Source organism: Rhinoderma darwinii, chromosome 1, assembly GCF_050947455.1.
Source record: "Rhinoderma darwinii isolate aRhiDar2 chromosome 1, aRhiDar2.hap1, whole genome shotgun sequence".
NCBI classification, from domain to species: domain Eukaryota; kingdom Metazoa; phylum Chordata; class Amphibia; order Anura; family Rhinodermatidae; genus Rhinoderma; species Rhinoderma darwinii.
In genome coordinates this window covers 211258757-211282285 of record NC_134687.1, presented here as the reverse complement: position 1 = coordinate 211282285, position 23529 = coordinate 211258757, and the positions used below count along the sequence as shown (strand labels likewise).

The window sequence follows — 23529 nt, the reverse complement described above, 5'->3', positions numbered from 1 at the left end:
AAAATGGGCAATCCTGACGTGTCCCTTTCCTGAAGTCAAAAGGTGTGGAAAACATACAATTAACTTCAACTGTAGGTGACAGGGTCGAGTTAGGCCTTATTCACACGAACGTGTTTAACGTCCGTGATACGCGCGTGAAAATCACACACGTCGCACGGACCTATATTAGTCAATGGGGCCGTTCAGACATTCCGTGATTTTCACGCAGCGTGTGGCCGCTGCGTAAAACACACGACATGTCTATACTTGGCCGTTTTTCACGCATCACGCACCCATTGAAGTCAACGGGTGTGTGAAAATCATGCGCAGCACACGAAAGCACTTCCGTGTATCGCGCGTGATTCGCGCAACAGTAGATAAAGAAATGAAGGAAAAAATAAAAGCACTTCTTTCATTTCTTTTTCTAAACATCAAAACCGCGTGTCATAAGGATGGCATATGCGTGAAAATCACGCAGCAAACAATTATGACACACGGAACTGCAACACGAAAAAAACGCAGCGTTTTTTGCGTGCGCAAAACGCACACGTTCGTGTAAATAAGGCCTAAAGGGAACAGATCCAATTTTGCATATTAGGTCCCGATCCCAAATGACCAAGGGCCTGGAAAAGGGAAGGCCAACTGACTCGATAAAATTCCTTCTCAGCGTCAGTAGATAGTTGGAATATGCAAGTGGATAAGGTTATGGTCCTTGATGGTGTTGTCCCTCATCTCTCTAGTGGGGATAAAACTAGTGTGATCCAGGTGGACAATATCTGTCATTAAGAAAGAGGTGGTTCACCAACATTATTGCAAACAATTTAAGGTCTGCATTCAGCAATGAAATGGGACAATAGCTGGCACAAGCCGTCAAGTCTTTTCCCTCTTTGGGAATAACTATGTGTGCCTCCATGGTGTCTGGTGGGAGATTAGAGCCCGATGTAAGAGAGTTATAGGGTGCAAGAAAATGACTTGACAGTTAGACCAGAAAAATCTTATAATAATACACTGGAAGTCTGTCTGGGCCTGGGGATTTCCTTGGTTGAGTGTCAGTAAGGGCTTTTGACAGCTCTTCAGGAGTTATCAGCTCTTCCAACGGGTTACTCAATTCAGAAGTCAGGGTAGGAAGGCCAGAAGAGGAGATATAGCCAGAAATCCCTTGAAGGGAGGGCAAGGCAGGTGGGGAGAGATGATAAACAGATGAATAATGGACCTGGGCAATATCATTTGGCATTGAGGCGTAAGGAGACATATGCTGCAGCACAATGTGCCTGGAGGGCATTGTCATTGGCATTGCCAAGATCTTGCCAGGCTTATTACCATATTCATAGAAGATCCTAGAACATTTGGGCAAACGTTCGTTAGCTTTAACCACGTAGAGAGAAAAGGAGTAAAGCTATAGTGTTCTCGTAGGAAAAGGCGTAAAGCTATAATGTCGACTGAATGTGAGTGTTTATTTTTATCCCCAAACTCTCTGAATCTGGATCAAAAGTTGAGTCATCTACTTGAGTCTCTCTTTCTTAGTGCGGGCTCCTAATTTAATGAGAACACCTCTGACGAGACACTTGTGTGCTTGCCACAGTGACAGCAGGTTAACCACGGAGCCAATGTTGGATTGTGGGTCTTGAATGAGGGTAGTGTTAAGTCGCCAGTGCCATGATTTTGGAGCTGGTGGAGCAAAGGATAAGGTGAGTGAAATGGGAACATGGTTTAAGAGTGGCAAAGTGTGAATGTCAACCTTTACCCCCATGTCAAAGTGATGGTGGCTAATAAACAGGTAGTCGATCCTAGAGAACATGTCATGAATGGAGGGGAAATAAGATTAGCAGAAAGGCAAGAAGCTTCCAGCATCAAAATCTTGAACAAATTGCGGCTTTATTGAGGTTCCATAAAATCAGAGACAACACATAGAACAAAAGCTGACCGTTTTCAGGCCCAAATGGCCCTTAGTCATAGCATAACAAACAAATCACATAGGAAGCAATATATATATGTACGTCGCATTTGTTGGGTGAATAAACTTCACGTTTTTCTCTGAGTGCTGCTTCTGTGCTCTTATTCTCTTGTTATATATATATATATATATATATATATATATATATATATATATATATATATATGTGTATATATATATATATATATATATATATATATATATACATATATTCAGCCAATCATGAACAGAGAAGTAATCGCATTTTCTAAAATCATCTGTGTGTTAAGAGCAGTTGATTAGAGAAAAATAGATTAGAGAAAAGACACATATCAGTGTTACAAATTTCATAGGGAACTAACAATAAATGTGAGGGACTATGTGAGAGAAAACAATTTTAATAGAAAAGGATGAGGTCTAGTTGGCGGTTTAACCCATTAGGTGCACAGGTGCCAAGTAGAAACATCCTAAATAACTTTCTATTACTGAGTTGTTTCAAATGGTCTCCACCGCTGGAAGAGCAATTAATCCATTATGACATGATGCGCAATGAAAAGACACCGCTGAAATGTTGCGGTTCTTAATCAATGCGTCTGATAGATGGCGGCGGATGCGTGTTTTGAGACTGCAGGACGTGCTCCCAATATACTGTAGTTTACATTTAGTGCACGTGATTAAATAAACCACATATGTCGTGTTACAATTGATGTATTGTTTCATTTTGAATGTTTTGTTGTTGGCCGTGAATGTGAATTCAGTGGATGTTTTGATTGTATTGCAGCAGATGCATTTATTATGATTGCATTGAAACAACCTTTATCGTTAAGCCAAGCGGGAGTCTGTTTTTTAGTGAAGAACAGACTTGGGGATAGCATAGAGCCAATCGTACGGGCCTTTAGGCACAAATTTAAGACCATGTTCTAAGGCCCTGGAGTATAAAGGGTCCTGATGCAAGATGGGAATATATTTTTTGATAATATTACATATGCTGCGGTATTCTACACTGAAGGGAGTGGAGAAAAACAAGTTTTTTTTACTCTGTATCTCCCCATAGTGAGAGACTCCCAGCAAAGTATCCCTGAGATGTTGCGGGCACAGTTTAACATCCAGCGAGGAGACTTGTGATCATGTAGTCTACTCATGAGAATGTCACTTTCTTGGTCAAAAGTAGCGGGGGAGGTGCAATTACGTTTTGCTCTAATAAACTCACCCACTGGGATACTTTTGATGATATGGGACGGGTGACATGAAGTAGCATGCAGGGTGGTATCCCCTGCCGTGCTCTTTCGGAATGTCACTGTGTCAACTGATGTAAGATGTGCTTCACTGGTAAGCAACAGATCCAAGAAGGAATTCTGTCTGGGATGGCAAGTGTATGTAAATTTGAGATTTAGGAGAATCTCAAAGAGATTCAGGGGCCTCTCCGCTTCATCTAGCTGAGTGTTCCTGTCGGGAGTGGGGGACCTTCCGGCATGACTAGGAGAGTCTACTGAAGTAGATCTCTGGGCTGGCAAGGCGCCCTGGAGCCTTTCTCTCGGGTCATTTCTTATCTGGAGCAGTTTATAGGTAGGTATATATCCTGAATGTCTTGGATTTTGAAATGAGCAGTGGGAGCTACACTTACATTTGTCTGATTTTCTCACATTCCAAAACTACACCCCCATGCCTCAATGCCTGATCCATTTTCAGATGGATCCCAATGAATCCCAATCGGGTTGGAGTACTGGTATTTTTCCCTGCACTATTCTTGCCGTAATAAATACTGGAACCCCTGACCAAAACCTAAAAAATGGTAGTGTGAACAGGGCCTAAGGTCAGGTTTGGACACTTATAGGTGAAGAAGTTTGGTGATACTGGCCTGGTCCAAATACCGAATGGGATGGTAAGCAATTACCTGAACAGGAAAAAACATTAATGGCCTTATACTGCTAGGCAACGCCATTATATAAACGTTATTAGGATATATTATTTTGGTGATGGGTAGGAAAGGCAAAAAGTAAACATAAGGCCTACATCAGAGATCTCAATCCGTATGACTACAAGAGTAAACATCACATTTATTGTATGGCAGAGCACCTAGACTACCAATTGTGCAGCCACTCCCTACAGTTCTAGCCAAGCAGAGAACACATCTATTTAGCTGGCGTCACAAACATAATTGCTAACTCTTTAGTTCTGTCAACGCCAGGATAGTGTATTCAATAAAATTCCTCCAGAAAATGTGCCTACTTTCAATGGAAGAATACACCCACCGGGGGAAATAGTCCCAGTGCTTGTAAACTGGAGCTGAATCATTTCATGACATCGTAATGGTTCTAGCAGTAAAATCTGTGCAGTCTCTCAAAGGCAATCTCTATACTTTACAATGAATTTAAAAGGAATATGTCACCAGGACCGACACCTTTAAGTTACAGCATCTATCAGATGCTCAATAGGAAATACATCAATACATTTCTATTGCATCTAATGAATGTTCCCCCAAAATACTGATTTAAAGATTACTGTATGTAAATTGATTGGCTGAGAGGCACCGCATAGTAGTGACCTCAGCACTTTAGTACCTAAAAGAGTTATGGCAGCAAGAATGTGATGACTTTAATCCAATCCGCTAGAGCCATATTTATTTACATATAGCACTTACTTCAAATTATTTCCCCAAGCAAGGATTCTATTTCACCTGCGGATGTATTTCTTATAGAGAATTTACTTAAAGGGGCTGTCGTGTTTAGAAAACTTGTTTTCATAAGACCTATTAGGCAAGTCTGAGTTATTAGAGGAGGATCTTCTGTTCACAATCCTTATCTCTTGACCAGAACGGAGAACGGCTATAAGGAGGACCTTTCCCTCCCATGGACCAGTTCAGTTCTGCATCATGGGGACTTCCCATTGATGTTAATGGACAATGTGTAATGCTTAATTTCTCCTGTGTTGGCACTGCAGGAGAATTTAACATTTGCTGACAGGTTTTCCCACGGATTACAACTGATAGCTATATTTTACAGCAGTTAAATACAACATATTTAACCGGTTACCGACCGCTGGCTGTGTATTTACGGCCGGCGGTAGGGGTCCTTAAAACCTGCGCCATAGACTATTTACGGCGCGGGATTTAGCTTGCTGCCCGAGCGACCGAGCTGAATGTCGAGTCTCCGGCAGTCAGTCACTGCTGAGGACCCTGAGGAGAGGATAGAAGCAGCTTTCGCTGCTTCTACCTTCTCTGTTCTCTTGCACAATGTGCGCTGCCTGTATTGGTCCCGGTGATCATGTGACTGGTTACCTGATTAACGTGAAGCCGTTAGTGGCAGTCTGCTGCTGGGTCCAACTAGACCCAGCACAGCCCTATTAATGACAATAGTCACTATAAATGGGCTGATTTCCCCTGTAACTGGGACTGCTGTGCAGCTCCAGTTACAGTGGAAAGACATGGTATAAAAGAAGAAAGTAAAAAAGATAAAGTCCCCCAAAGGTCTTTTCTGACCTTTGAGGGACAGACCATAATAATAAAAAAAAGAAAAGTAAAGTAAAGTGCAAAAAATATTAATAATAAATACATATAAAATACCCGCCCCAAAAAATGTTTTCCCCCGCCAGTCATTGTCGTAATGCTAGCCCTGACCCAATTATCCTAAAATAGACATGTCATATATTAAAATTTACGGTAGACAAGGACGATTTCCTTGTAGAAATGATTTTTTTTTATTGGAAAAAAATAAAAAAATTATTTTCAAGCCCAAATTCTAATAAACTCTATGAAACTCCAGTGTGGTCAAAATGCTCACTACACCTCTAGATGAATTCTTTTTGGGGTATACATAGTTTCCAAAATAGGGTCTTTCTTAGGGGTTTTTCTTTGTTTTCGTATCACAAAACCTCTTCAAATTTGACATGGTGCCTAAAATATATTCTAATAAAAATAAGGCCCCAAAATCCACCAGGTGCTGCTTTGCCTCTGAGGCCTGTGTTTCAGTCCAGTAGCACACTAGGGCCACATTTGAAATATTTCTAAAAACTGCAGAATCTGGGCAATAAATATTAATTTGTGTTTTTCTGGTAAAACCTTTTGTGTTATAGAAAAAAATGGATTAAAATTAAATTATTGCAGAAAAAAATTACATTTGTAAATTTCACATCCACTTTGCTTTAATTCCTGTGACGCACCTAAAGGGTTAAGTAACGTTGTAAATGCTGTTTTTAATACTTTGAGCGGTGCAGTTTTTAAAATTGGGTGATTTATAAGGGTTTCTAATATATAGGCCCCTCAAAGCCACTTCAAAACTGAACTGGTCCCTAAAAAAATTGTTTTTTCAAATTTTCTTGAAAATGTGAGAAATTTCTGCTAAACATATAAGCCTTGTTACGTCCTAGAAAAATAAAAGGATGTTCAAAAACCATGCCAACATAAAGTAGACATATGGGAAATGTTAATTAGTAACTATTTTGAATGGTATTACTATCTGTCTTACAAGCAGATACATTTAAATTGATAAAAATGCACATTTTTGCACATTTTCTATACATTTTATTTTCTTCAAAGCAATGAATGTAGTAACCAAATTTTACCTCTGACATAAAGTAGAATATGTCACGAGAAAACAATCTCAGAATTGCTTGTATAAGTAAAAGCATTCCAAACTTATTACCACATAAAGTGAAACATGTCAGATTTGAAAAATGAGGCTCTGTCAGGAAGGTCAAAAGTGGCTGCAGCAAGAAGGGGTTAAAGAAGTGACAGTGGTTCTAGTGGAGATACTAGAATTTTTCAGAATTCTTCAAGACGTTTCACCATCTCATCTGAATGACTTCTTCGGTTATATAAGTGTAAAGAAATCTTAGCGTGATACCTGCCTCTGAACAAGTCTACAGCTAATAGGTGAGAGTACTTACTTTTGGCTAAAACCAATCATAGGGAGTGGGGGGCCGAGTAGAACGAGTACTCTTTTTCTTTTGGGTTAAGGATGCGCCAAACATCTAGCAATTGGTTGGAGTGAAGGAGATGTTTGAAGCGTCTCAGTGTGAAGTGTGGGACGGTGGTGGCACCCCTTGAAGCGTCCAGCTCAGGGTCCAGTACCGGATTAAAATCGCCACCTATTATCAGAGTACCCTCCGTGAAGGTCTGGAGGGAATCTAGCACTGTCTCTAAACAAGCATTCTGGTCAGTATTGGGAAGCTAGATAGATGCAATTGTAAATGTTTGGGAGGCTATTATGCCATTTACCGCAAGAAATCTCCCCTCCTCACAGCAAGAGTCCATGAATTGCCAAGGCAAGGAGCGTGATACCAATATACTCACTCCCCTGGATCTAGAATCAGTAGAACAGCCATGGTAACTGTAGCCATATCTTCGGTCGGAAAGTTTAGGAATGCGGTCTTGTCCAAAGAGGGTTTCTTGAAGAAGAACCACTTGTGCTCGGAGATTCCAGAGGTCGTTGAGCAGAATGGTCAGTTTCTCAGGGGTGCCCAGGCCCTTGATGTTGAATGTAACAACCTTGAGGAGGGACGCTATCTAGTGAGAGAGAGGGAGATACAGAAAAAATAAAAGGGGGAAGAGAAGAGGAGAGGGGGAAGGATGGGTGGGAACTATCTAAGAGGAAAGGAAAGTAAAGAAGAAGGGAGTGAAGAAATCAAGTCTTGCAAGGTCATGACCAGCTCAACCAGAGGGTAAGGTAGTAGAAGAGAAGAGGCAGGACAGGCTGTGGAGGCAACGCAAAAAAAAACATGGAGAGGTAATGAGGGGTATAATCATCGGTTTACAAAAAAAAAAGTCAGAGGGGGAGGATCAGCAGTGGCGAGGATAAGTCTCACACTCTATGGACCTGTAGAATAAATCTGCAGCAGATAGATACCTGGGGTGGAGGGTAAGTCAAAGGTAGATGACACCAAGCAATAAACAGGAAAATATAGCTAGATATGAATAAACTCGTGGACAAGATGGATGAAGGTAGTATCAGTACCGTTTCAGCTACAATCCTATCTATTAATATGTGTCGTTCACAATACTAATGGGCAGTAGGTAGAATGGGATGAAAGGATATAGATAACTGACCTGGACTAATAGTCAGGGGAAGGTCAGTATAGGTAAGGGTACTATGCAGGTTATAGGCCTTACTGTCTGTAAACGATTACCTGAAATCTAAACAAATCAATACAACATAGAAACCCTATCCAGAAACATGTTTAGTTTACAATATTAAATGAACAGTAGGTGAAAGGGGGACAACAAAATATAATAACTCTATGGACCCTTGCAAGAATCTGCGGTATGGAAGTGTCCGTGGTAAGGGACAAGCCAAACTGCAGGTAATGTCTGACACTGAACCAATCGGTATAACAACATAGGAGTCACAGCTTGAGCAGGAAGGAGAAAAGTGGGATGGGATCTTGTTAAAGTAATAATTCTGTCTAGAGGAATGTTCTGCTCAGGATTTCAAACCGACAGTAGGCAGGTGGAAAAGGAAAAAGAAAAGGATGCAGCGGATGCAACAGGGACGGATAACCATCGGTGGCGCAGCTGCCCTCTTCTCCCTGGTATATTCTAACATGGAGTGGAGCCTTTTTCTCCAATCGGCTGTAGGTAACTAGTCCTATTTATCCCAAACACTAGTCTAGGATTAACAGAACGTTCCTGTATAGGCCCAGTCAGCCTCTATTGTTCACCATCCAGGGGAGTTGGCCTCCTCTGGGAAGGTCGGGTGGGTCTCTTAGGACATCGCTCCCAGGGCCGTAAATTGGGTGTCAGGTGGCAGAAGAGAAGGGCAGCTGAGATCCAATCAGGCAAGTCAATGTAAGGAATCTCCAGAAGGGGGAACAGGCCCGGTAGATCCGAGTGGTCGTAGACAGTCAAGGTAGTTCCCTGGGCGTGCACTCTCAGGTGAAAAGGGTGTCCCCAAGTGTAGGAGGCCCCTGTCTCCCGAATTTTGTCCAGCAGGGGGCGTAGTATCCGTCTCATCATCAGGATATGGTTAGAGACATCGGGAAGGAGATGTATTTTTGTACCATCGAATTTGAAGGGACCTGTGTCCCAGGCTTTGCTAGTGATCTGCATGATCTGTTTTTTTGATAGTATAGCAATGCACACGGCAGATGATGTCTCTAATTCTCGTTCCGTCATTGGATCGAGGCCCCAAGGCACTAGGAAATCTGTCAAGTTCAATTCTTTTCAGGAGAAAGTTGAATATGCCCTGCACCATGGCTGCCAGATTCTTTTGGTAAGATGCTTCAGGCACACCACGAAGGCGTATGTTATTGTGCTGGCTCCTGTTTTCATTATCGTCTAAGTGTAAGACAATAGTGCACAGTGCAGCTTCTTGGGAGTCCTGTCTGCGGGCCAGTTGAGTAACCCTGGAATCCACTGTAGTAATAGAAGTTTCAAGATGGTGTACTCTGTTGCCCAGGCATTCCACCCACTTCTGTATTTCCCCCAAGCTGTGTCTGTGCTTCAGTTCTAGGTTGTTCATCATCCCCTGAAAGTAAGCCCTGTCAGGGACGTCTCCCCCAGGGGGATGGAAGGGAGGGTCTGGGGGTATGGAACTGGCTTGTGCCGCCTGAGGGGCAGAGACCATTCCAGCCTTGGAGAATGGGCCATGGAGGAGACAGAGGGTGATGATTGTGGCGTACCTTGCATTGGTGGTGTGTTGTGGGCTGTCGGAGAGCCGTCTCCCGCTTGTGAGAAAGGAGGCACTCCTATTGCAGCCTGTACTGGGTATGCCGAGCAGCAGTTGTGATGTGGCTGCTGTCAGCAAATAGGAGCAGAGCGTGTAGGGGGTAATGCCGATCGGTGTGTCACGGCTTCCCCTCCTCCTTCCAATACTTCAGTGCTCAGCAGAGAGGGAAATGGACGGCCCGTTCATGGTGAAAGTGACCGGTCAGCAGGAGCTCCGGTGAAGTGCGTCCTCACAGCGCCATGTCCTGGCCACGCCCCAACATTATCACCATTGCCAGTCTGAGCCCTTGCAGGTTTATGAATTGAAATGTTGTTGTCAGTTTTGTGTGCAGAGGGTGGGTTTATCTGTCTACTTATTCATTCCCTGATCAAGTGTCCAGTGACCAGTTTTCTGGATTCAGCAAATAAACCTTATTAATTGTAAAAAGAGAAATTTTTCAACTATCCCATATACAGGGTATAAAAATATCTGTCCTGGTCATGTGATTATCACACTGTTGCCTGGCTCGTTACATTTACAGTTACAGTACAGTTAATGTTGCCAAGTAGTGTTTATAACCTGCAATCCTACTGCTTAGTTACTATACCTGGTAAACCAATATAAATGATTGGTCATTTAGAGGTTTAGCCTCAATCTTTGGTATGCATACACATTTACAAATATGTTTGACAGATTTATGTGAAAATTTATTATAAATAAATAATTCAAGAAACAATTTTTTCTGTCAGTACTTAGTTTTGCTTGATTTTGTGTTTTGCATTATTATGGGAATTTTCAGGATTTTTACCCTCAGTAGAAAAACATACAAAAGAATTAATGAAACAATTGTCTGTTAGTGCCAGAGTCAAGATTAACCCTAAGGCTAGATTCACACGCGTACATTACGTCCGTAATTGACGGACGTATTTCGGCCGCAAGTCCCGGACCGAACACAGTGCAGGGAGCCGGGCTCCTAGCATCCTAGTTATGTACGATGCTAGGAGTCCCTGCCTCGCTGCCGGACAACTGTCCCGTACTGTAATCATGTTTTCAGTGCAAGACAGTTGTCCAGCAGCGAGGCAGGGACTCCTAGCATCGTACATAACTATGATGCTAGGAGCCCGGCTCCCTGCACTGTGTTTGGTCCGGGACTTGCGGCCAAAATACGACAGTCAATTACGGACGTAATGTGCTTGTGTGAATCCAGCCTAAGGCCCCACGCACATGACCGTAAAACCGCGGACCGTAACACGGTCTGCGGTTTTTCGGAACCATTCAGGTCTATTGGCCACGGACAGCTTTCCGTATTTCTACGGATAGGTGTCTGTGCCGTAGAACTGTGCCGGGAATTATGGAAGCAGGTCCGTTTTTTTCATGTTTTACGGGCCGTGCTCCCATACTTTGTACGGCCTGAAAGTGCGGGTGGCCATCAGCAGACGGGCATGGTCGTGTGCAAGGGGCCTTAAAGGGGGTTTTTCCGCTCACAAGATGATCATCATGCAGGCATGTGGCAGGGAACCCAAAAAGGGGCAAGGAGGGAAGTTGAAGAATTCTAAAGGCAAGTATTTTGAGAATTTTATTATTTTCACATTTTAGTTTTAATTATCACTAGAAAGCTTCTTTAATACTTAGTTTGCTAAAAGAAAACCTCTACAAAATACATTAAAAAAAATAATGAATCATGTTTCACCTTAATACTATCTTCAAAAAGATTATCTGCAGGGAGTAATTTTCTTTTATATAAATTACTATTGCATAATATTTTTTAACACTCTGTTATCTCCTTGGTTTTACAAAGTCAATCAATCATAATTTATCCTGAAAAATATAATAGTTCAAATAAGAATCATATTACATACAATAGAATAAGAATCATAAGGATTTACAGTTTAGACACAGAGCATTATATGATAACACTATAAATTGGTTGTGTCCTACAAGCCATATATATTGCATCAAACTTCTTCTGCTGTTTTTCATATAATGGCATTAGCAAGCTACCTCCACATTCTCTTGGTTTGCAAAGACTTTTATTCACTTTCTAAAGTTACACTCTTGTGAATAAAAAATATAAATTACTTTTCAGTCTGATCTATTAACAGATTTGAATATGAAAGGATATAGAGAATCCAAGCTGGCTGTTACTTGTGCCAGCAAAGCTCTGTTTCATTGCTCTGCATTGGCAGTGTACTTGTAACTAGTAGAATGTATTTCCCAAAGAAAGTCTGTGTAGTCTGATGAGCTCCAAAAACAAAGCTTTCTGCGTTAGCGAGACAAGGTGTCTTGGCACAATTGGAGATGATTTTACATTGTGGCTATTCCTCTAGGCCTCCACATTTAATAGAGTAGTAGTCACTTGTGTTGATTCTTCCGTTTTATAATGATGGTTTACTCCAGATATTAAATTGAATAAATAGTTCTCTTGCTATCATTTAAACTGATTGTCATTAGGTTTCAGCTTGTCTATCTGAGGGCATCATAAAGTAGTGCCCGAGACCCTGATTCCAGGGATGTGTAACTTACCCGGTAATAATCAGTAGTTTTCATAGAATTCCTGTAGACAGCTGCATTGACCCTGGACTTGATATAACACAGTGGACCAACACCAGCAGATGACATGGCTCCCCAAACCATCACTGGCTGTGGAAACTTCACACTGGACCGCAAGCAACTTGGATTGATGCCTCTCCACTCTTCCTCCAGAATCTGGGACCTTGATTTCCAAATGAAATGCAAAATTTGCTTTCATCTGAAAACAGGACTTTGGACACTGAGCAACAGTGTTGGTCCACTGTGTTATATCAAGTCCAGAGTCAACGCAGCCGTCTAGCAGGAAATTTTAGAGCACTTCATGCTTCCCTCTGCTGACAAGCTTTATGGAGATGCTGATTTCATTTTCCAGTAGGACTTGGCACCTGCCTGCACTGCCAAAAGTACCAATACCTGGTTTAATAATCACAGTATCACTGCTTGATTGGCCAGCAAACTCGCCTGACCTAAACCCCATATACAATCTAAGGGGTATTGTCAAGAGGAAGATGAGAGACACCAGACCCAACAATGCAGACGAGCTAAAGGCTGCTATCAAAGTAACCTGGGCTTCCATAACACCTCAGCAGTGCCACAGGCTGATCGCCTCCATGCCACGCTGCATTGATGCAGTAATTCATGCAGAGTCGGAGCCCCGGCCAAGTATTGAGGGCATATACCGTACATACTTTTCAGTAGGCCAACATTTCAGTATTAAAAATCGTTTTTGAAATTGGGCTCATATATAATATTCTAATTTTCTGAGATACTAAATTTTGGGTTTTCATTAACTGTTAGCCATAATCATCAACATTAAAAGAAAAAAAAATGGAAATAGATCACTCTGTGTATTTCCTTTTTTGAATTGAATTACTGAAATAAATTAACTTTTTGATGATATTCTAATTCATTGAGCAGGATTAGTAAAGTACATTTAGTCTCTTTAGCACTTATTTTTTCTATATGTAGGTTTGGCTTTGAATCCAACCAAGACAACATCTGCATAGAGTTTGTATGTTCTCCTTGTGTGTTTGACTGGCTTCCTCCTGGTAAGGGGATTTTCGTGTAATTCCTGTGTAGTCTGATCCTGTAGTCATACTTCCTCCCATCCTGTCTATTACTTCTTACTAACCTACATTTTGTAGAATGCAATGACGGTACAGGGTTTGCAGGTAGTCTGTTACCATGGAGACACATAGGACTGCATAGGAGCTGTATACACAAAAAGATAGGATTTTTTTTTTAATTACCGTATTTTTCGGGCTATAAGACGCACCTGACCATAAGACGCACCCAGGTTTTAGACAACAGAAAATAGGGAAAAAATTATTTGTTAAAAAATAATCTATTCTGTTTCACCACTTTCTGAGAGCCAAAACTTTTTTTATATTTTTTTATCGATTGAGCGGTGTAAGGGCTTATTTTGTTGTGGGACGAAATTATTTTATTGTTTACATTGTGCTTGGGGAAAAATGGGGAAAGGTTTTTTTTTTTACACTCATCTAACATTTTTTTCTCATTTTTATTAGTTCCCCTAGGGGACTTGAACCAGCGGCCACTTGGTTACATGTGGAGTTACTGAAACAGCGTAACTACGCTGTTTCCCTAACTCCCATAGTAGTGACTGGCAGTTACGGAAGCAGCGTAGCATGCGAGCTACGCTGTTTCCGTAACTACTGGTCAGTTCTACTGTTCAGTTCTATGGGAGTTACGGACATTTATGACATATCTGACATTTATGACATATCCTGTGGATATGTCATAAATGTCCTTCATAAAAAAAAACCTATAAATGCCACGTTCGCTATTGACCACGGCATTTAACTAGTTAAAGGGGTTTGCCATAAAACATATGTATCCCCTATCCACAGAATAGGGGCTACATGTGAGATAGCTGGGGGTCCGACCGCTGGGAACCCCAGCAATAAGGAGAACAGATAAGTCGGACACAGAACGCGGAAGTCACAGCTTCTCATGCACCGCTCCTGGTAACTTTCGGTCCCGTTCTCCTTATCGATCTTACATGTATCTCCTATCTTGCTGATAGGGGGATACATGTGTTTTATGGCACAACCTCTTTAAACTGCCAGGAACAGCGAAATTGCTGTTCCTGGCCGTTATAGCAGCGTGTCAGAAGCTGACACCTGCAGTGTATGGAGCGGGCTCAGCGCATGAGCCCTCTCCATACATCATCCCCCTCCAGCTCCATGATGTGCCGGTACGTCATGCGTCGGGAAGGGGTTAAATAATGAAGCGGTCATGGCGCCCGGCAATGCTGGGTCCCTTGACTGCGGACTATAAGACGCAGGGACTTTTTAGCAAGATTTATTCTGGATAAAAACTGCGTCTTATTGTCTGAAAAATACGGTAAGACTTTGCAATTTTGCTTCCGTTTTCATTTTAGATGTGTTGGAAAAAAAATTTGTTTGCAAAGGTGGACCTTCCTATTAAACTCAATGAGGAGGTGTTCATTTATTTTGTCTAACATCATTGATTTTAAGGTTAATTTAAATAAACATATTTCCCATAAGTGGGGAGAGTCACAGAACTAGTCACAGTACCAATATTGCTGAAAATTTAGCACATTCTGGCTTCACGGGATCATAACAAAGTGATATCAGAGGTTTTGCGGAAACCAGAGTTGTAGCTAGGTGTTTAGCACATGGGGAGACATCTGAGTGGGCCCCTAACGCATGTTTACAACTGCAGAGGCGCATCCGGCGGGGTCAGGCTTACTTAATAGTTTGCTGTGATACTCTGTTTCTGTAAACTTCCATAGAAGTGAATGGGTGTTGCGGAAACAGCGTAGCATAGCGATCTACACTGTTTGTGTAACTTCTACGCTTCTTACGTAACTCCCCACACAGTATAATGCCCCTATAGTGCCTCCCCACACAATAAAATGCCCCCTCAGTGGCCCACACACAGTATAACGCCCCTATAGTGCCTCTCCACACACAGTATATTGCCCCTATAGTGCCTCTCCAGACACAGTATAATGCCCCTATAGTGCCTCTCCACACACAGTATAATGCCCCTATAGTGCCTCCACACAGTATAATGCCCTCATAGCTGCCCCTAAACAGTATAATGCCCCATAACTGCCCCCACACAGTATAATGCACCCATAGCTGCCCCCACACAGTATAATGCCCTCACAGCTGCCCCCACAACCAGTATAATGCCCCTACAGCCATCATAATGCCCCCACAGTGCCTGATAAAATTAATAAAATAAATATTCACCTAACCCCGTTCCCATGACAAGTGGAGGAAATCCCTCTGCTCCTTCGGTCTGTGCTCTGTATCGCGCCTGTCTTTGCTGAGCCACTCACGGTTGGCGTTACACAGTGAATGCTGGAGCAAGGAGCTGACGGCTCCCTGCACCAGCATTGGATTCAACTGTATCTATGACGTGGGGATGCAGATACAGTTGAAACCAAGACATGCCACCGCTGGGGGACCATCCAAGCCCACCCCTAAGCCCCACCATCTCAGTGGGCCCAGGGCCACCGCCGCCCTGCTAGCTATGCCTCTGGCAGAAACAAATCAATTCATCTTGTGTTTGGGTATGACATAGAGGGGTTCTCAGCACCAACATCAGGTACAGCAGGATTTCAGCGGTAGTGACTCATTGGGTGACATCATTTATGTAATAACATCCAAATTAACCCAAAATCAACTTCTTGTAATTGGACTAGTAGATGTATCATGCGTGGCTCTTACTATTACTGAAATGTATGTTTTCATCTACAGCAATCAGTCTTTGGATATATTAGAAATGAAAGATTATGTTATGAAACCACATTTTTTTTGTTAATAACATCTTTATCAAATGTTCTGTGGAAATAACCTTGGAAGTGGTTCATTCAGACGCAGTGATTTAAATTACCCATGTTTAAATTGGCTCATTCTTTTTCCCAACCAGTTCATCGATCTTCTATCCAGAGGCATTTCCCATAACCTTCTGTTTCCTTTGTATCATTCCTTCCAGAGCAGGTTTGAATTTACTTTATGTTTTAGTATCAGAGTATCAGACCACACCTAACGTATTTGAAACATGTCTTCAGACTTGTTGCCTTTTTTCCCAGTATATTTTTATTTAAATCATCATTGTTTCTACTTTAGTGAAAACATTAGAGAATTACAAGACATGAATTTCAGATATCAATCTTTTATAACCAGTTCACTTAGGTCTTGCCTGTATAGTATGGCTTTTATATTCAAATGATCATTGTAATTCAGCTTTTTGTATTTGTGATGCAAACTTTAAGGCCAACTGTACATGATGCGTATTACATGCGGATTTCCACGCGGATTTTCGAGCGGCAAATCAGCAGTGGAATTCAGAACCAGCAAAATAAATGAGATGTAAGAAAAAAATCTCATTTACACGTTGCGTCTTTTTTTCTGCACGTAAATTGACCTGTGGTACGTATTTTTAAATTGTCTCTGACTAGTTTTAAAAGAAAACTTCCCAAAATCCGCAGCATAAAGTCGCACCTATTTCCACATCAAAATGTAAAAACTGCACCTAAAAATACAGCAAAAAACGCACTTTAGGTGCGGAATTTATCTGAGGAACTACCTGCGTATACCTGTGGTTTTGATGTGAATTTGCAATACAAGTCAGCTTGTATTGCATGTTAACTGGTTGAGGGCCGTTTATAGTCTTTAGTTTCTCACAACATAATTTCTATCATACCCTCCAAGTGTAGTGATTCCTATGGTATAGTACTGATTGTATTGCATTTCCACATTAGACAGACACTTTCACTTTCTTGCTCTGATTAGGGAATTCCTGGAAATGTAAGAGGGCATCTCTGATGCACTCTATGGGGCGTCCCTACTCCAGGCATTCTGGGGGTACCTGTGGAAGGCAGTCTGAGGGGCACCTGTGACAAGCACCTGTGACACCTGTCCATGTGCAATAAATGAATGATCTGTGAAGTTTTGCATGAAACTTTGTAAAAGGCTTCATCATGACACACGATTTAAATTATTTTCAACTAATTTTTCAACTAATTTTTACTCTTTACATTGTAGAAAAATTGTCCTGTTACCACATGGAAACTGTCAACAAGCATGCTTAAGTGTTGACAGATCTTATTTTAGCTTTGTTTTTATTCTAAGTATGGATTTAAGTGTACAAGCGTATTCTAGACTTCTTGCTGCTGCCTTTCTATCTAATCCAGAAATACCATAGATTGCTCAGCTCATGGACATGTAGAAATCAGGCTTCCCTTAGCATTCATGGGTTAATAAGTTGTAGGCCGGGGTGTAAAGTTGTTATAGCCCATTAACAACAGTACAACTGATAATAAGCGATCCTGCTTATTGATTTTATTCTGGTAGGAGCAAGTTTTTTGCTCCCTACGCTGCTGATGGGTAAACAGAAAATAAAATGAATAGAGGAAAAGGTAACATAGATATATTACAGGTGCCATATAAAACCAATGCTAGTCAATGGTGGAGTTTCATAAAAAATAAAAAATAAATAAAATATATATATATATATATATATATATATATATATATATACACATACCATACGACACACCATTATTTTATCTTGAAAATTTCTGTTTTCAATTCTCAGACACTCCCAATTCTCCCAAGAAACAGTGATGAGAATTTGACTTCCATTGTCTATAGTGTTAAGGCCCACGCATTTGTTATCGATGTAGCAGAGCTCTTAGCTTCATGAGACAAGTGCACGCACAGTACTTGGCAGACGTTATTACATGCCTCTCTCTATATGAACAAGCATCTACAGTCTATTATGTTTCTGGTTAACATTATTGTAATGTCAGAAGCATTTGCAATCTCAGAATATGTTTATTCAGCTTTATGTGAGCAATCATGTGTAAGGCCCCCGGGAAGATGTGCAGTTGTTACTTTATTCCTTCTTTGATGTCTTCCTTGGATGATGTGAGTTCTAAAAAGACTAATATTAACCTCCTTGACTTATCTCTTACTCTAAAAAATTGACCTTCCCATGTCGAATCAGAGGCAATTGAACGACCACATATCTCACATATTAGCCTTTCCCTTGCATGCTACATGGGGTTTTGACATACTGGCTGTTGGATACTGATTATGAGTAAATGACCTTGGATCATGTACACTGGCATGTATTTTTTTCCCACGAAGGCTCCAAAATTAGTAATTATTTGCCAGACCACAAAACCAATTATGAATCATTTAAGCGTGTTGTGTGAATACAGACAACATTAAGTACCGTCTAATGTTGTTACTTATACAATGCTGCAAATTGCTATCGCGAGGCAAATTAATGACATTTAGAGGTAAATCATTGCATCAAGTGTTAGAGACAGGATTGAATTGCATGCATAACACTGAAAGTTCATTCAATGGCTACAAGCAAAGATTTCAAAAACAGTTAGGAATTGAGAGAGAATATAGAAAGTATATTAGAAATCTATTTTCCTATTACACAATGAATAAGCTTTATTTTCTGTATATTAGATATCTATTTTCCTCTTACACAATGAATAAGCTTTATTTTCTGTATATTAGAAATCTATTTTCCTATTACACAATGAATACACTTTATTTTCTGTATATTAGAAATCGATTTTCCTATTACACAATGAATAAGCTTTATTTTCTGAATATTAGAAATCTATTTTTCTATTACACAATGAATAAGCTTTATTTTCTGAAACCAGAAAACTTATTTAAAAAGTATATATAGATTTAGGCCTAGATCTAGGCCAGGTGCCTTTTAGTTTTTGGGTTCACAATATGCCAAATAATTTATCAGAGTACATACGTTAAATAACATAGTGGCCAGTATTTAGCTTTGATTGAATGGGAAAACATGATACATGAACATTTTCCCCATTAGCTTAAATGGGGAAAAGAACAATGTAAAAACATAAAAAAAGACATGCATTACCAAAGATGCTATTTCTACAGAATTATTTTTTTTATAATTTAGAACTGTTTCTTTACAAAAACAGCACCCCAAAAACATGTTTAAGGGATTGTCCAGTCCCAAAAAATGTATGGCCTAACCTCAGGATAGGCCATCAATATCTGATCGGTTATGGTCTGCCTCCCGGTAATCCCGCTGATCAGATGTTTTGAAGTGAATGGTAGAAGGCTGTGATACTGTGAACCGGTGCTACAAGTGTGTCAACAATTCACAGTGGGAGCAGTAAAGGAAAGGAAGGAGAAATGCTGCGGCCACTTTAAAACAGCTGACCGGCGGGGGTGCCGGAAGTCAGACCCCAACCGATCAGATATTGATGGCCTATCGTGAGGATAGGCCATCTATTTTTTGGGACTGGCTAACCCCTTGAAGCATTGAGTTTTTGGAGAACATTTCCTCGTCTGATCCAACCACTATCACCCAGCCACATTTATGTGTGAACCTGTCTTATTGGACTAGTTATGTATAATGCTAGCCGTTCACTATAGATAGCTATCGCACAAAGGACATCTGTAATGACGGGGTAGGGAGACAGACAGGTGAGCCCTAATCTACCCGCCACTCAGTCCCTGCCTACTTGCAATGACCCGTCCTAGGCGACGGGGTACAACTGGGCGAGGGTCCCTACGCTCAGTAAGTGCACGACAGACAAGGGTACACAGAAGCAAGGGAAACGGGGCAGCTGCCCACGGAGACACCGTGAGCAACGAGAGTAGTGAACGAGCCGAGTCAAACCAGGAGTGCACGAGGTACAAAACGCTGAGCAGGAGAGTGGTCAGTAAGCCAAGGTCAATAACAAGCAGAGGATCAGTAGTTCAAGCAGCAGCAGCAGCAGAGCCAGGAAACAAGCAGAGCAGAATCACAGGCAAAGGAGGAACAGGAAAGGCAGGAATAAATAGACAGTGGGCGGGAGCTAGCTCCGTCTGGCAAGGCTGTGATAGGCTCTCCCACTCCTAAGCCTGCCATCCTGAGTGGTGGAAGATGGAGTCAGTCTCACAGACATAGGAGCAGGTGCAGACTGATTACCCACGGGCGTCGACACAGATGCTGTGTCTGGCAGATCCTTTACAACATCTATTTCCATTTAATTCCCTATTAACATGCATGCTTGGATTGGCCAAAATTGCTTGTTTTTAGCCATAGGGGAAAAAAATTCACAATTCTCGATCTTTGTTTGTCCAAACAGTCATTTGCGCTGTCCTTTTACACAAAGGATTACATTACAAACCCATGGGTATTGGTGGGATCTGCCGACAATGATCTGATGTGCAAAGATAACTTAGACCGTTCTGCATGGCACTTAAATTGTCTGGTGTGGTTATCCATCTAACCTACCTGCTGTGTAGAAGCTCTGAGATATAATGGTGCTAACATAAGAAGAAGCAAGCTACCACCTTATCTAATTAGTCAGTTTACATATTGTCTATAGAAAAATGCTAAAATTTGTATTGGTAATCCTATTGGTATCCAGTATCTGATGGGGTCAGTCACACATATTCAGGTTCTTACTTTAACATTCTGTTTTTTTCCATCTTTGTAGCTTCTATAACTGGGAAACCCATGTTTCAACTTCAAACGCAAGTCCAAATTACCAAGTGATTGCAGAAAATTCATCTGGATTACTGTTTAAAAATAAGCGGGACAGGAAAATACTAAACGTGGATCCTAAGGTAAATATTTTTCTCCGAGCAAAGCGGCAATTTTCACTTCTCTTCTCACATTACCATATGTTTTAAGGATTCCGGACTGTTTTTACTGCCTGTGTTTCATGGCTTTACAAGTGGTATCACTTAGAAACTTGAGGACTAATATTGTCACTCCTTTGTGTGTTTATATATTTAAGGATCTGTTTGAAATGAGGGATCTGTACGGTCTTTTAAAGCTCAGAGGTTCATTGTTCATGGCTCAGTCACACATTCGCTGTTATTTTAGGTTGTGTTAAGGAGAATCTATCATGGGATTTTCCTTTTGTGTTACATCTAACTGTACATAGGTTTCAAGTAGTCCGCTATAAAAGCAAATAAATGTCAGGTGGAGACTTTTCCGACTAACACTATACAGTAGTTATAGTGATAAATGTCCTTCAGAAAGAATTTTCAGTCCCCTCTCCTTCCTTTCCAGTGAACACGTCATCCCAAATAAAATGTCTTTGGATCTTTTAAAACATCCTAATGATGTGTCTATCTGACTGTATGTTAAAACAAGATGGAACTTTTCTCAAGACTGTTTCCAGACTTTCCAAAATCACCCATTTTGCCAGGTATACAATGACCTGTTCCCATTTTTCTACTCATTTTATATTGCAGTTTCCTGAATTATAACACTCGATTTGATTGATTTAATTTGAAATTAAACTTTTTATGTCAGTAATTTAAAGTGACCCTGCATCTCGCAGGCCACTTTTCTTAAAATGAAGCTTGTATTGCAAGTAGAAGCTTGTGGCACCTTTAAATTTGCCCTGCAGTGACGACAAAATCATTTTTTACATAGCTCCCATACAAATGAATGTAAGGCCATGTATTACATTGTGGCACTAAATCCACCAGAATTCACGCTTGCAAATAGAGGGCGGTCCCGAATTGGGGACCCCCTTTTTTTATGTATATATGGCTCTACTTTCTATACTTTCTATACTTTCTATAGTCTAAAATAAATCTTTTCTGTTGTGTATTTTCCACTAAAATCTAGATGCTCTGACACCTCCTCCTCCCCAGTTGTTAATAACGTCCTGTATTGGTCATTGTATATATATCTTGTTTTTATAACTTGACAATGCATTCTTTTGGTACATCATGCCAGGTCATGGTAAGTGAAAATATCTTAACTTGTGTAAGTAGGGTCTATCGGGATGGTGATGGCTTTCTTTTTAAGGCCAGATTCACACGAATGTGTCCATTTTGCGTACGCAAAAAACACACAGTTTTTCATGCACTGCAGTTCCATGTGCCATCAGTGTTTGTTCCGTGTGGCAAAAGTTTTTCATGTCAGTGTTGGTGCATATTTTTTTTTTCTCAGCATTTCTTTAACAACTGGTGCGTGAATCACGGAGAGCACACGGATGACATCTGAGTGCTGTCCATGAATTTCACGCACCCATAAACTTCAATGGGTGAAAATGATCCGCAAAACGGACCAGAATAGGACATGCAGTGAGTTTCAAGCAACAGACACACGTTGTGTGAAAAACAATGCATATTTGAATAGCCCCATTGAATTGCATGTTTTATTAACGGACATCACACGGACGTATACAACGTTCGGATGAATCAGGCCTTAGAGAATCTTAAACGCGGAAAATTAATTCAACCAACTTAATTTACATTCTATTGTATTGCAGTGTTAGAAGACTGAATCTCAACTCCCTAGATGGTAGAGAGTACCACTTTATGAATGCTACATATTTCATTTTAACTTTTTAACTAAATTCAAAGTGTTTAGGACAAGATATTGGACTTTCCTATATTCACATTGACCCATTCAAATTTATCTTTGATAAGGTCAACGATAGTGGTTTAGTAAACAAATGAAAAGATTGTGTAGTTCCTGACAAATGAAGACCACTTCTATAGGTTTGGGATGACTTTCCAGGAACAGCAATACTCTTGTCTATGGGCTCAACCCGATCCAGGTGAATGGAGCTGGGTGGCAATAACAGACACAGCCCAAGTGCAAGAGTGGAATTGTTTCTGGAAAAAAGTCAGACTTTTTTCTTCATCTCAGACAAACTTAATGAAAAGAGAAACCCACAATGTTTCAACTTGTGGCTTGAGAACGTGATGGTGCAGCAACCTAGTTGACCAAGATAAATAAGTTGGCTTTTGTTTGTACTCTTAAATATGATAATATAAGATATAAAAATCCACATGTATACTACTACCACAAACTACTATCATACACATTTCTTCACAAAGCAGCTAAGCAGATGTTCTTGAAAAAGCAGAATGGGGTCTGCACCTGTGCATGGGAGTTAGGCAATCTATCCTAAAATATTTGCTTTATCATTTTTTTTTTTTACTTTTGCTGAACTTCCATAGATAATATGATAATTCTAAACAATAAAATGACATGACCCTTACTCATGATAAATGTATACTCCATTCATCGCATAAACATAAAGACTATTTATTGTCTTAGTGCATAGTCAGGAGAAGTAGACAATGCTGGCATAACAGTTTCCTCAAATGGCTATCATTAATTCCATATGGAAGGACATATCTTTTAAAGAGCACTATATATATATGAACTATCTGTCAGTACATTAGATAAACTAAACGTTTCAGTTGTTTTCTTCCTCCTCAAAGAATGATTAATCTTCTGTTTATTTATTCTTCTGACTGGCTGGGTTGATAAATGTTAATATAATGAATTCCATTCTTTATTAAACTGTAGCAAAGTTTGTTCAATAGTTACCTAATAACAGTGTCTAGCTACATCAAAGGCTATGGAAATTTAATAAGATAGTGCAGGAGATGCCACTTATTATTAAGTGAA

At 40.6% G+C, this 23529-nt stretch overlaps 1 protein-coding gene across 3 annotated transcripts in view; it reads left to right on the top strand.

Annotated features, from left to right (window-relative positions):
* Positions 1–23529, top strand: part of CFAP299 (cilia and flagella associated protein 299) — a 504679-nt gene that overhangs the window by 453498 nt on the left and 27652 nt on the right. Inside the window, exons 5-6 of one of the 3 annotated variants that reach the window (XR_012880616.1) lie at positions 16009–16079; positions 20579–20708. Coding sequence is in view for 2 of the 3 variants with exons in the window: in XM_075849839.1 (XP_075705954.1) it covers positions 20579–20708; positions 21160–21162 (133 nt within the window). In the remaining variant the exon portion in view is untranslated. Of the gene's footprint in view, positions 1–16008; positions 16080–20578; positions 20709–21159; positions 21293–23529 lie in introns of those variants that run through there. The other 2 variants (XM_075849839.1, XM_075849838.1) reach the window with 2 other exon arrangements.